Source organism: Hyalella azteca, unplaced genomic scaffold (genome assembly GCF_000764305.2).
Source record: "Hyalella azteca isolate HAZT.00-mixed unplaced genomic scaffold, Hazt_2.0.2 contig13069, whole genome shotgun sequence".
In the NCBI taxonomy this organism is placed as follows: Eukaryota; Metazoa; Arthropoda; class Malacostraca; order Amphipoda; family Hyalellidae; genus Hyalella; species Hyalella azteca.
Genome location: NW_025943004.1, coordinates 1 through 13,280, shown reverse-complemented (window position 1 = coordinate 13,280; position 13,280 = coordinate 1). Strand labels below are relative to the sequence as shown.

The window sequence follows — 13,280 nt, the reverse complement described above, 5'->3', positions numbered from 1 at the left end:
CCACCTTAATCTTAATACCACTACCTTAATCTTAAAGCTCTCTTTCTGCTCTATCCAACAGAACCAAAATCATCTCTGTACGTTGATTTAAGCGTTCAGGACAGATCATGAAAGGGGGAGGGTGGGGGAGTTCTTTAACAAATTAGATAGGAGTTAATTCGGTTCATAACACTTCAAATACAGTGCCTGCTTGAGGAACAGCTCAGTAATCCGCCTGGCTTCGCATGAGGAGGTGTGCATGCAGCCGCTCCCACCATCCTTGAGTGAAATCGAGCTCCACTAACGTTTAGTTTCGTATCCTTGCTACATTGAGTGCCTATTGCAATGCGCGCGGGACTTTGTTGGGCTGTACTGAACATTCACACTTATTGTCACGGTAAAACCTATTTCCTCCTACAGTTTTGAAGCTACAGCGATGAGACATATACCATTTGATTCGCAATTAAAATATCTATCGATTTATCTTGGCATTTTTTTTAATTTCGCTATAGTTTTGAAAATATTTTTAAAAAAGGGGGAGAAATAGAAGAAAATCGAAAAAAATTCCAAAAGTTTTGCAAAAATGCTCCCCCATCCACCAAAATTCGAATTTCGAAAAACGCAAAGATAAATCGATAGATATGGTCTTTACTCATCGAATGATATGTGTCTCAATGTTGTAGCTTGAAAATCCTAGGAGGAGATAGATTTCTACAGTACCCCCTTTTTTGGTCGTTTTCCAAGAATTTCACGTTTTCTTTCATTTTTTTCCAAAAATGGACATGAATAAAAGCTGTCTATTTTTCGGTTTTACAATGGTGTACCAAGTTTCAAAGTGATCCAACTGTAAACAACCGAGAAAAAAAGTGGCCAGACGCTCCCCTAATTAAGTTGACCTGGATGCTAATTTTTTTATTTTGGATCACCTCGATGAAAGTAATTAACCGCATCTTGTACAGCAGAAGAAATCAATTTAAATCTGTTTAAACAACCTTTAATTCTCGTCACTGGCTTCAATCCTTGTTACATCATTATTAGGGAATAGGATAACTCTCTGAGAACGGAAAAATTTCCTACACATATGATGCCTTCAACATCTTTTATGGCTTTTCTTCAATGGTTAGTAATTCTTATTTTAGTCTTTCCGGAGGCGTTTCGCCAGTGATAATTCTGTTTGTTGAACTCCCATTATTCTCATTTGCACCCGTGCCCTCGCAATTACAGCCTCGGCTGAGTTCAAAGAGAGCAGACCAAGGCGCCCTATAACGACTGTCAGATGAACTGAATTATGCTTAATTAGACAGTCGAGGATGCGGTGCATTGTCTCATATCTACCCTGTCAAAATTTAGACGCGGCTGTCGTTCGGGTTTCGGTTGCAACTCTGGGACTAGAGATGAATCAGATTCGAAATGTGTCGTTGCCTTATTAATATTGTCTGCCCGCATGACTCCGCTGTACATTGATCTATTGTTAGGACGAACGATGGTCGAAAGCAAAGTAACGTGATTTGCAATGCTTGTATTTTTTATACAGATGTGAAGTTCCAGAGAGAGACAAAATTTCAACCTGCTCGCTTATCTGAGCCATAGAAACAGACAAAAATTTAAAAATATTCAGATAATGGATATTTTACCTAATGGCAAATGCAATATTGAATATATTATTTATTTTCTATTATATGTATTGCGGTATATTCTCAAACTACGAATATACAATTAATTATCTTATACGGATACATGCATCAGTTGAAGTGAATATCGTGAAATTTATTCCTTTTGTCTTCACATGTACATTATATTTGGTACCATAGTTTACTCAAGTTTTCACCCACCACTTATCTCAATCTATTTACTAAAATTCATCAATTCTTCACTTTACTTGTATTGCCCTCCAGGCATAAATGCATTGCAGTAATGTCGTCGTTGAGCACGTTCTTGTAGTAGTGTTATTTTATTTAAAATTGTTTTATTCAAATTTATTGGAGCAGCCAACTCGAGTTTCACTTTCAACACAGCAACAGTAAGTCGGTGTGAGCTGGAGTAGGTATCCTGATTGCACGTAGTTCATCGTGAGCTGAAGCTCTAGCTGCTCCTGGAATCTTTCTTCCAGCTGCGGAAGCCTAATTCAACGATGAACGATATTGTAGCCAAGCCCAAGCCTGCCGGGGATAGAAAATATCCACTCCAGTAACCATTATACGAGATAAAAAAAATCCTGAGAACATGGGTAAATTTTTAGAAAAATTCATCGCAGACGTGAACTGGTGATAATTTGTCCAGGGTCAGCTGACGCGAATCACTTTTACTCATGCAGATGCGGGAATGTTCAATATTTTGATTTTTTACGAATTGATATACACGTGTACGTATACACGTGTACAGTCCATTTATAGAGTTCTGTATACCTAAAACACAGTTTTTAATCCAAAATAAACAAAATATTAAAAAATTAAGGCCTTTGCGTTTAGTAATGCCATTTCTTAGGTAGGCAAATTAGTTGCAATAGTTGCAAAGATTAAACAAGGGTTTTCAAAATTATTAACGTCTTGTCGTCTGCCTTCGCACTCAATTTTTAGTATTTATCTTCAGAGGCATACTAATGCGAATGCATTGTAGGCTTAAAAATTGTTGACAGCGATTGCTCACCACCGAAATAGAGCAGAAAGACGCCATAGAAGTCCTTCAACTCGAGCGGTCGAAGAGACTGCTCCTCTTTGGTGACGGTCCAGCAGATCATTGCAGTCCTCATCTTCTTCTCGAGCATATTCAGGATACCGCTCTCCCTCAGGCGCATCACCCTGCGCAGCAAATAAATGTTCCCAGAATGAACCAATGAACGCAGGGAACCGCTATCGTATAGCAGCACCCTGAGCAATAAATAAATGCACGTACAATTCTGCACTCTCACTGCGCAAAGTTACCCCTTGGGTTAAATAAACACATGCAATAATACGTTCTCCCCTAGCCACAATTTTCCTGATGGTGAACAAATGCACCAACAATACAGCTTCCCTAGAAGTGTGTACATGGGACGACTTGAAGCAGCCAGGTCAAGTGGCAGCTTTTAGTTTGTAAGGCAACAAACTTACTGTCTAGGCGAGCGCCAATAGAAGAAATCCTTCAAGGCACGATTGCATTGCACTCATTCTGACAGGTTCAATGTTCATAATCTCTTGGTATCACCATAGTTATATTTTCTTCAGTTATATTTATGCCGAGATGGCTCAAAATTATAAAGAAAATATTTACTGTTTGTTGAACGGAGCCGTGTACGGAGAATTTTTACGAAAGCCCACATGGAGCGAGAAGGGGAGGAAGTTGTCTTTGACGATTAGAGGGCACGTACGGGTCTGTTGATAAAAGCAATGTTTAATGTGTGTAACAATTACACGTTGAATTTTTCTAGAGTAATCCCCTTTAATAGTAAGGGGCACATTTTGTTCCAGCAAGAGAGTATTTGCAAAAAACCTGAGTGCACTTTTGGCGATATTAGGACGAGCCTCCATTTTCTAGTATGCGAAGACTTAACTTCTGTTGAAATTTAAACAGAATAAGTCTTGTGAGGGAGGACGTTCACCTTCGCAAAAACGGCGTCGATGACTCCGTACATTGCGGATTGGACGCCAACGAAAGCGTACTTTCCAGATACAATTTTTTCCATGGAGGTGATATAATCGTTCTCCCATAAGCCGACGTTTCGATATAGCTTGCCGAATGTAGAGTTTGGTTCTGCCTCCTGAAGCCAAAAAAGTGGTAATTTAGGTTTCGATTCGAATAATAAATATCATCGGGCAATAATATTCGAATTTATTAGAGCTTTTTGTAATTTCTGTAGTATTTTTAGTCTATAAGATAATTAAATTGGACAGCATATATTAAAAAATTCTTTAATTTCGCATGCTCTAAAATAACAAAGACCAACACGAGAACATTTAGTCATAATTTCCAGCATTTCCTGTAAATTCGCGAACGTGATGCTTACCCTTGACAAAGAGTCCAAAAAGGCTATGAAGCAATATTTCATACCCATCATGAATCCATAATTCAACTTAGTACATTAGATCTTCCACGTATATATTACACCTCAAGGATTTAAAAGCAAAAAAAAAAAAAAACTGCCAAAAATTTCACCATTTCTTAAGAATGAAAACGTTTCGGAGTCCAGCTCCATCGTCAGTTCAAACCCTATATAAGACAAGCAGAATCAATTAGAAAACTAAAATTCACATTGTAGCTAAAACCTAAGGTGACATAAGAAAAAAACAAATACACATGAATTGACAGTCATATCTATTTACAATTTCAATGGGATAGGAGCTGAAGGCTGCATTTCAATTATGTTTCTGTTTAAATATATATAGGGATACTAAAATTCGTAGGTCAGTAACACCGGTCGTGAAAGCTAGAACTCAAAAATCCCTATCGGACACCTTAACATTGCATTGCTCTGCATAGACGCGCACAGCTGAATGAGGAGGATGGGCAAGTAATATTCACGTTCTGAAACTTCGGCCCTTATGCTCCGCCAGCCTAGTATACAAATTGCAAGATGTCGTATAGACGTACGCTGATGCGCACTGCGCACAACTGTATCTATATACTCGGGACGAACGCATCAAGAGCGGGAGAGTATCTTTATACTTGAAGAACGAGCCGATTTTAAAGTTATTCACCAACACCACTTGCAGATTAACACTGGGAGGATATTTGCTGAACAACACTTTCAATTCCTTAGCCATAGTCTCAAATGCATTACCGGAGTAGGGAAAAGAACAATAAATCAGGTTCCTTCTCTCACAATTTGGAACAACTTCATTATTTTGCCTAGACATGAATTTACTAATTTGGGTATAAACCAATTGCTACGGAAACCCATTTAATGAAAAGATGCAACGCAAAAATTCAAATTCAGTGTGAAGAGTATTGAATGTTGAGCAAATACGGAAACCAGGATTTATTAATGTTTTAATCCCATTTAATTTGAAACGAAATGAGCAGAAACTAAAAAAGCTGGTGCTAAGCCGATAAACGTTGACTTCCGGAATACAGAGGTCTGGAAACATTCATTTGTTTTTGTAACATTACAATTGAGAAAAGATAAACTATTGTTGGTTTCAAGCTCCATGGTGAATTTTATTGACTGATGTTGGAGGTTAAGATAATCAACGAAAAGGCCCACATAAGAGGGATTCATGGAGAGGTTTATTTGTAAACAAATTCTCTACATCAAATGAAGCCATATTTAAATCCTGAACATTCGTGAAGCTCTTAAAACGGTCTGCGAAAACGTAAGAATTGTCTACCCTATATTGCTTGGTTGTCAAACTCTACATCAAAGAAGCCATAGTTAAATCCTGAACATTCGTGAAACTTTTCAAACGGTCTGCGAAAACGGAAGAATTGTCTAACGTATATTAATTGGTTGTCAAACAGTTCAACACCGGGACCAAAAATTTAGCATGCTTGAAACTCGGAGTGTTGTAAGCAGCAATAATGGTGCGATATTGAAATTTCGAAGCGAAATCTGGCTTATAAATTTTAGGCAAGCCATACAAAATACCTGGACAAGAGCCAGAGGCAGAAAGTTTCAAATAATTTTCAACGTAAGTGCAGCGGAGTCTTTAAGTCTTCTTAAAAAGTTTCAAATTTATTCTCAATTTTCAAAATAGTTTTAGCAATTGGATCCATAATTTCGATAGATTTAGGAGGGTCTGTAATGCATGGGAGAAGAAAGACTACTGTTGTAACGATTGCGATCAACCAATACGACTCCCTTTACCTTATCTGGTTTGCAAATGATAAGGTCTTTATTTTTGGCCAAGTCCTTTAACAAATGCGTGTCACGGGGTTGGAAAACAGATGAGAAAATTTTATAAGATTTGAAACCGTAAAAATGTCGGTAAGCTAGGCTTTGCAAGTTGCCAAAAAATTCAGGACGATTAGTAAAAGAAACATTTTTTAAACTAAGAGCAAGTCTTACAAAGGCTAAAAAGTATTGATAGAAGTCCAATTTAAAACCGTAAAAATGACGGTAAGCTAGGCTTTGCAAGTTGCCAAAAAATTCAGGACGATTAGTAAAAGAAACATTTCTTATGCTAAAAGTAAGTTTTATCTGTTTCTTTTGTCACTTTAGGTTTTTATCTTCAATGGGAATTTTAGTTTTCTAATTGATTCTGCTTGTCTTTAGGTTTTGAACAGACGATGGAGCTGGGCTCCAAAATGCTTTCATTCTCAAGAAATTGTGAATTATTTGGCTGTCTTCTATGTTTTTAATTCTTGATAAACGCGATTTAAGAAATCAAGTGATTTTAATAATAAACTTATTTCGTTGTTAAGACTGGACAATTAAACTACACTTACATCCAGTTTAAAATCAAATACTCTTTCCGTTGCGTCTAAAATACGACCCTTAACCGTAATAATCAAATTTCAGCGGCAGCCGTCGAGTCGTGAAGTTCTGCGGGTATCGCTTCCTCTGATGTTGGAGGGTTTCCGCAGTTGCACTGCGGAAACTCGCAGTTTACCGCAGTTTCACTGCAAGCCTTGTCAAAACTATAGAAAAGACTAAACTTCTGTTATTTGTGTGAGTGAATAATTTATTTTTAAAATTTAGAAACTAGGTATCCAGGAGACCAGTTTACAATGAGGACATTAACACTCAATTAAGAATTGCAGAAGCAGAATTGATGCAGCACAATTAGGTTCACTCTTCACTCACTAGCCCCTGATACAAGTTGTATCCATTGTTTTATAAAGGCCTTATTACGCCCATAATGCGCACGTTCCTCCACAACCTAAGTTATGGGGTATCATGGTATCATGGTTCCGTTCCTAGTCATGGGGTATCAACACCGCAGTGTCCCAAGAAGAACGGGGTCAATGGAGCAGGGCAGCGGGTTCTCGAGCCTTGTTTTGAAGCCAAAACATATGAAACAAACCTTGGCCCCAGCGCTAAGAAGAGTCCCAGGCCCCATCATGTACGGCATGGGCCTCTTGGTGACGAGCTCTTCGAGGGTGTTGAAGGGCTCGACCACCCTCGGCAGGACGAGCATAGACGTGAGGAAGGTCTTGTAGAAAGTGCTCAGTAGGAAGCCCCACAGCATCGTCGTCATTAGCAACAGTCGCATCAGGGGTAAGCGTTCGTCGTTTTCCTGGGCTGCAACAGAAGTTTATATANGGGTGCGGGTGAATGGACCGGAGTCCAATCACCCTAAGGGCTGCTGCCAGCCTGTCCAAGACGGCTCGACACCGTCCGGCAGGCACCGATGCGGGCCCCCGAGGGGCCCTCGCCTCGAAAGTATTTAAAGAGGGGTCCGGGGCGGCTACTCCCTTCTTCCTCTGCTGTGAGCGGGGGGGTGTTGGGCATCTCCCCTTGCGGCTTGACCCCACATTGCCCCCCGCCCCCTGGTGGATCCTTTGCCGCTCCAGGGGCCAACAGCTGCCGGCCCCGGGCGAGTCCCCCTTGCACCACAGGAGGCGAACCACCGAGCAAGGCGTTGTCATCATCGTGTCATCATCACTGATGATAAAGTCAACATCATCATCGTCGTCGCTACTTACTATCTCACAGTATATCTGTTCCAGCAGCTTTTTTCTCTCATCGTCGGTCAGATCGTTGCACGCCATTGCATAAACATGAAATGAGAGGGAGCGGTAACATCAACTACCTCACACCACCGTAACTCGTGGAACACTGATATCGTGTGTCGGGCTTCACTCGGGCAGGGGGAGACTTCGCTGCCGACAAGCGGAGGCAGTTCCCTCAGTTCCAAAAGTTTATACGTCGTTTGCTAATTGACTTGCCTTATTATTATAGATAAAAAGAGCTAAAATATTATTGATCCAACACCAAGAATAGATCTCAGTTGAGGAGTATCTCGACACACAAGGCTGTGAGATTCGTGGTTATTTTTTTACGGAGGTTATTAGAAATTAAGGGCATTTTCCAGTCAACCCGTGGCGATTAGGGTTAAAGCCAACTGAGTCAAACGGTCAATATCTTTGACTGACTTATTGTTTTGCCGCAGCTGCTGCTGCAAGAACTTTAGACAGTGGGTCACTACGACCCACTTTTGCGTCTGACTCACATATGGGGCTAAATTTTCTCTGAGCGTTCCCTCGCAATTACAGCCTCTGCTGAGTTCAGAGAGAGCAGACCAAGGCGCGCTGAGCATATATTGGTTTACTCAAGCGGATGTAAACACAACTCAATAAAATCATGGAATATCAATTTGTCATATTGTCTCCAAAACGATCGTTTTTCATATGTTCAGTTGAAATGAGTTCAAAAGCCATATTTTAAAGAAGTATTTCGATATTTCCATTCAATGATACGCAACTCTCCCAATTTCTCAATCTTGCTGCATTAATTGGGTACTGAGTTCCTAGTATTGCTGGTGATCAACTGGTACTGGTTTACTTGTAACGTTTACAATATAAATGAAAATCCAATGTACGTTGAAAAGAGAATAGATATGGAACAAAGTTATCAGAACATTTGAAATACTCAATTTTTATCAATTAAAGAGGAAGAATGATGAAGTTACCACTATAATGACATTATATTGTCATTATTGTCAATAATATTGTGGTAACTTCGGCAACAACGACTGTCAGATGAACTGAATTATGACGAATTAGACAGTCGAGGATGCGGTGCATTGTCTCATATATCTACTCTGTGAAAATTTAGACGCGGCTGTCGTTCGGGTTTCGGTTACAACTCTCGGACTAGAGATGAATCAGATTCGAAATGTGTCGTTGCCTTATTAATATTGTGTGCGCGCATGACTCCGCTGTACATTGATCCATTGTTAGGACGAACGATGGTCGAGAGCAAAGTAACGTGATTTGCAATGCTTGTATTTTTTATACATATGTGAAGTTCCAGAGACAAAATTTCAACCTGCTCGCTTATCTGAGCCATAGAAACAGACGAAAATGTTCTGATAAAGGATATTTTACCTAATGGCACATGCAATATTGAAAATATTATTCATTTTCTATTATATGTATTGAGGTATATTCTCAAGCTACGAAGATACAATTAATCATCTTATTCGGATACATCCATCAGTTGAAGTGAGTATCGGTAAATTTTTTCCTTTTTGTCTTCACATGTACATCGTATTTGGTACCATAGTTTATTCAAGTTTTCACCCCAATTTATCTCATTCTATTTACTAAAATTTATCAATTCATCACTTTACTTGTATGGCCTCTAAATTTGTTGCTGAACCTAATTTTTCCTTACAACACCGTAATTTCCTTAAACCGTCCTGTCATGGGGCCACATTGAACTAGTATTCAGAGGCTCCCATAAACTTTGATTTAAAAAAAAAAAAAAGTGTGCTTACTGGACTCGCTCGCTGCTCGATGTCTAGCCGCTGTGCTTTACGAAGATGCCGAGCCGCTGTCGACTACGTCGACGTGGCTTTTGAGTTTAGATAAATGGGGCATCTTGAGACTATTGTAAATATAATGGTACACACTTGATTGATTCATACAATTTATACTTAATGATACAATAATTAGTCTCAATTGATCGCAATACTTCCAACACAGCCAGTTGGCGCATACGCAAAATTCACAATAAATTTACGCATTATTTCAGGTGAACATGAAAAATTGGATTCGCCGTCATCTATGGAAAAACTGTATTTATTGCAACAAAATTTTTTCATTGTATATCGGACAATTTATATCAGGAACAGTCTGATACATGGCCAGTGGCTTCACTTTGGCGTGACAATTTTTTGAACGCCTTGCTTCTCGCCATCAGTTTTATTGGAACCTACCTAATTCACGATAAATTTTCTTACCAGAACTTAATCTTAAAAGCCAAGCACACAAAACGAAGTCATGGTTTCGTCTTGATCTCGAATGACCCGCAACCCAATAATACCTTTCTAAGTTGGATAAATTACAGTGGCAATTATACCTTCGTGCACTGTGCAGTTTAGGCAAACGGTTATCGGTGGCTCACAAGAGATTTGTCTGCAATGTGCCATGGATGTTTCAGACCCTATAACTCATCGATGATTCGTCGATGACTCCCACCTATACTCGCCACCCTTTCGATTTATTGGTGTTTTATTGTCGATTTTCGGCTGATCTGGCCACCCACCGTTACGCCACCTATAATCGACTATCGCCACCAATAATCATCGGTGCGCCACCCGTAATTTTTATTTGGGATCGTCAGTTCAAACCCCATAAGACAAGCAGAATCAATTAGAAAACTAAATTTCCCATTGACGCCAAAAACCTAAGGTGACATAAAAAAAAACAAATATACATGAACTTGCAGGCCTATCTATTTACAATTTCAATGGGATAGGAGCTGAAGGCTGCATTTAAATTAGGTTTCTGATTAAAGATATGTAGGGATTCTAAAATTCGTAGGTCAGTAACACCGAACGTGAAAGCTAGAACTCAAAAATCACTATCGGACACCTGAACATTGCATTGCTCTGCATAAACGCGCACAGCTGAATGAGGAGGATGGGCAAGTAATATTCACGTTCTAAAACTTCGGCCCTTATGCTCCACGAGCCTAGTATAAAAATTGCGAGACGTCATACCGACGTACGCTGATGCGCACTGCGCACAACTGAATCTATATACTCGGGACGAACGCATAAAAAGCGGGAGAGTATCTTTATACTTGAAGAGCGAGCCGATCTTAAAGTTATTCACCAACACCACTTGCAGATTAACATTCGGAGGATATTTGCTGAACAAAACTTTCAATTCCTTAGCCATAGTCTCAAATGCATTACCGAAGTAGAGAAAAGTATAATAAATCAGGCTCCTTCTCAGTTCGGAACAACTTAATTAATTATATAGCCTAGACATGAATTTCCTAATTTGAGTATANGAATGAGAGACATTGTTGTGAGATGTGTGTATTATAAAGGAAAAAAGTGTAAAATGAATGAAGAAAAAGAAGAAGGGGGGGTGAGGTGGTGAATAACTGGTTTGCAAATGATAAGGTCCTTATTTTTGGCCAAGTCCTTTAACAAATGCGTGTCACGGGGTTGGAAAACAGATGAGAAAATTTTATAAGATTTGAAACCGTAAAAATGACGGTAAGCTAGGCTTTGCAAGTTGCCAAAAAATTCAGGACGATTGGCAAAAGAAACATTTCTTATGCTAAAAGTAAGTTTTATCTGTTTCTTTTGTCACTTTAGGTTTTTATCTTCATTGTGAATTTTAGTTTTCTAATTGATTCTGCTTGTCTATAGGTTTTGAAATGACGATGGAGCTGGACTCCAAAATGCTTTCATTCTCAAGAAATGGTGAATTATTTGGCTGTCTTCTATGTTTTTAAATTCTTGATAAACGCGATTTAAGAAATCAAGGGATTTTTATAATAAACTTATTTCGTTGTTAAGACTGGGCAGTTAAACTACACTTACATCCAGTTTAAAATCAAATACTCTTTCCGTTGCGTCTAAAATACGACCCTTAACCGTATTAATCAAATTTCAGCGGCAGTCGTCGAGTCGTGAAGTTCTGCGGGTATCGCTTCCTCTGATGTTGGAGGGTTTCCGCAGTTACACTGCGGAAACTCGCAGTTTACTGCAGTTTCACTGCAAGCCTTGTCAAAACTATAAAAAGACTAAACTTCTGTTACTTGTGTGAGTGATTAATTTATTTTTAAAATTTAGAAACTAGGTATCTAGGAGACCAGTTTACATTGAGGACATTAACACTGAAGTAAGAATTGCAGAAGCAGAATTGCAGCACAAGGTTCACTCTGCTGCAACTTTGCTTGGTAAAGCTTTGTTTCACAAGACATATTTTTGTTGGATTTTTATGTCCGCAAATCTATATACTCTATTTACTCTACTCTAAGCTTACGTAATCTATTTTAGTAAGCTTAGCCCCTGATACAAGTTGTATCCATTGTTTTATAAAGGCCTTATTACGCCCATAATGCACACGTTCCTCCACAACGTAAGTTATGGGGTATCATGGTATCATGGTTCCGTTCCTAGTCATGGGTATCAACACCGCGGTGTCCCCAGAAGAACGGGGTCAATGAAGCAGGGCAGCGGGTTCTCGAGTCTTGTTTTGAAGCCAACACATATGAAACAAACCTTGGCCCAAGCGGCAAGAAGAGTCCCAGGCCCCATCATGTACGGCATGGTCCTCTTGGTGACGAGCTCTTCGAGGGTGTTGAAGGGCTCGACCACCCTCGGCAGGACGAGCATGGACGTGAGGAAGGTCTTGTAGAAAGTGCTCAGTAGGAAGCCCCACAGCATCGTCGTCATTAGCAACAGTCGCATCAGGGGTAAGCGTTCGTCGTTTTCCTGGGCTGCAACAGAAGTTTATATATGCAATTTTCTTTCAGAGACAAATTTCCGAATCACGATTTGTCAATCGGTTCGAGTCAATCGGACCAACATTATTGGTTCAATTAAGGTAAAAACACGTTTCTTTATCGCACGAAACAGACGCTCCTGGGCTTTCGCTCACGTTGGTTAAGCAGAATTTTAAGCACTGTGAAAACGGAGATTCGGGCGTCGCGTGACGACAATCGGTGTTGGCCGCGTCTACGGGAAAAATAGCACATATTATATCAGCAAATATTTTTGGAAAAATATGTTATTCAATGGATAATGTAGTATCTTAATCTCGTGTGTTACTTTTCACATTGTAATAGAACAGGAGCCAAATGATAAATTACATTGCAAATTTTGAATTCATTCCTTGAACAGAATTGAAATTCCAAATGAATCGAATCGGATGAGGATATAATATTTGTTGCACTATAGAAAACAATTCATCACCTCCATTTCACGCTTATTTGGGTGAACTGGTCTTACTTTGAACTGGCTTTTGGCGACAGAATCTCTCGCATTTTGAACGTCAAGATGAAGCAGACGACGATATCAGCAAACGTTGCTAGAACGCTCAGCCAAGTCTGTTGGGCAAAGTTGAGTTTACTGATTTGCTTGGGGACTGTTTGGATATTCAAGTGGTCGACGAAATTTTCAATAGACTCTTATTGTTATGCTGGTGAGGAATATTATTTTTCAATGCTAATAAGAGTCATTCCTTGCATTGAGACTTTTATGGTCATTAGGATAAGAGCAAACATCATAATGTATAAATCTAGAAAATTGAGCGCACTGTAGCCAGTAAACATCTACTCTGCGTGTTGAAAAAATTTTGCAATAAAAATGTATTCTATGAAAATAATATAAGAAGGTTAAATATAACCTTACGAGCCTCACCGTGGCCGAGAAAGGCTTTATGAAGCCAGCAATGTCAGGCTGCACTTGTGCCTTCCT

At 39.4% G+C, this 13,280-nt stretch overlaps 1 protein-coding gene across 1 annotated transcript; it reads right to left on the bottom strand.

Annotated features, from left to right (window-relative positions):
- Positions 1-1,835: 1,835 nt before the first annotated feature.
- On the bottom strand, positions 1,836-12,910 carry LOC125178821 (the record flags this gene model as incomplete). Its single annotated transcript, XM_047883494.1, has 7 exons — positions 1,836-2,138; positions 2,626-2,777; positions 3,229-3,329; positions 3,557-3,715; positions 12,084-12,301; positions 12,463-12,539; positions 12,813-12,910. Coding segments are annotated over 7 exons (882 nt in total), but the record flags the coding sequence as incomplete, so codon positions are not given.
- Between the last annotated feature and the right edge of the window lie 370 nt (positions 12,911-13,280).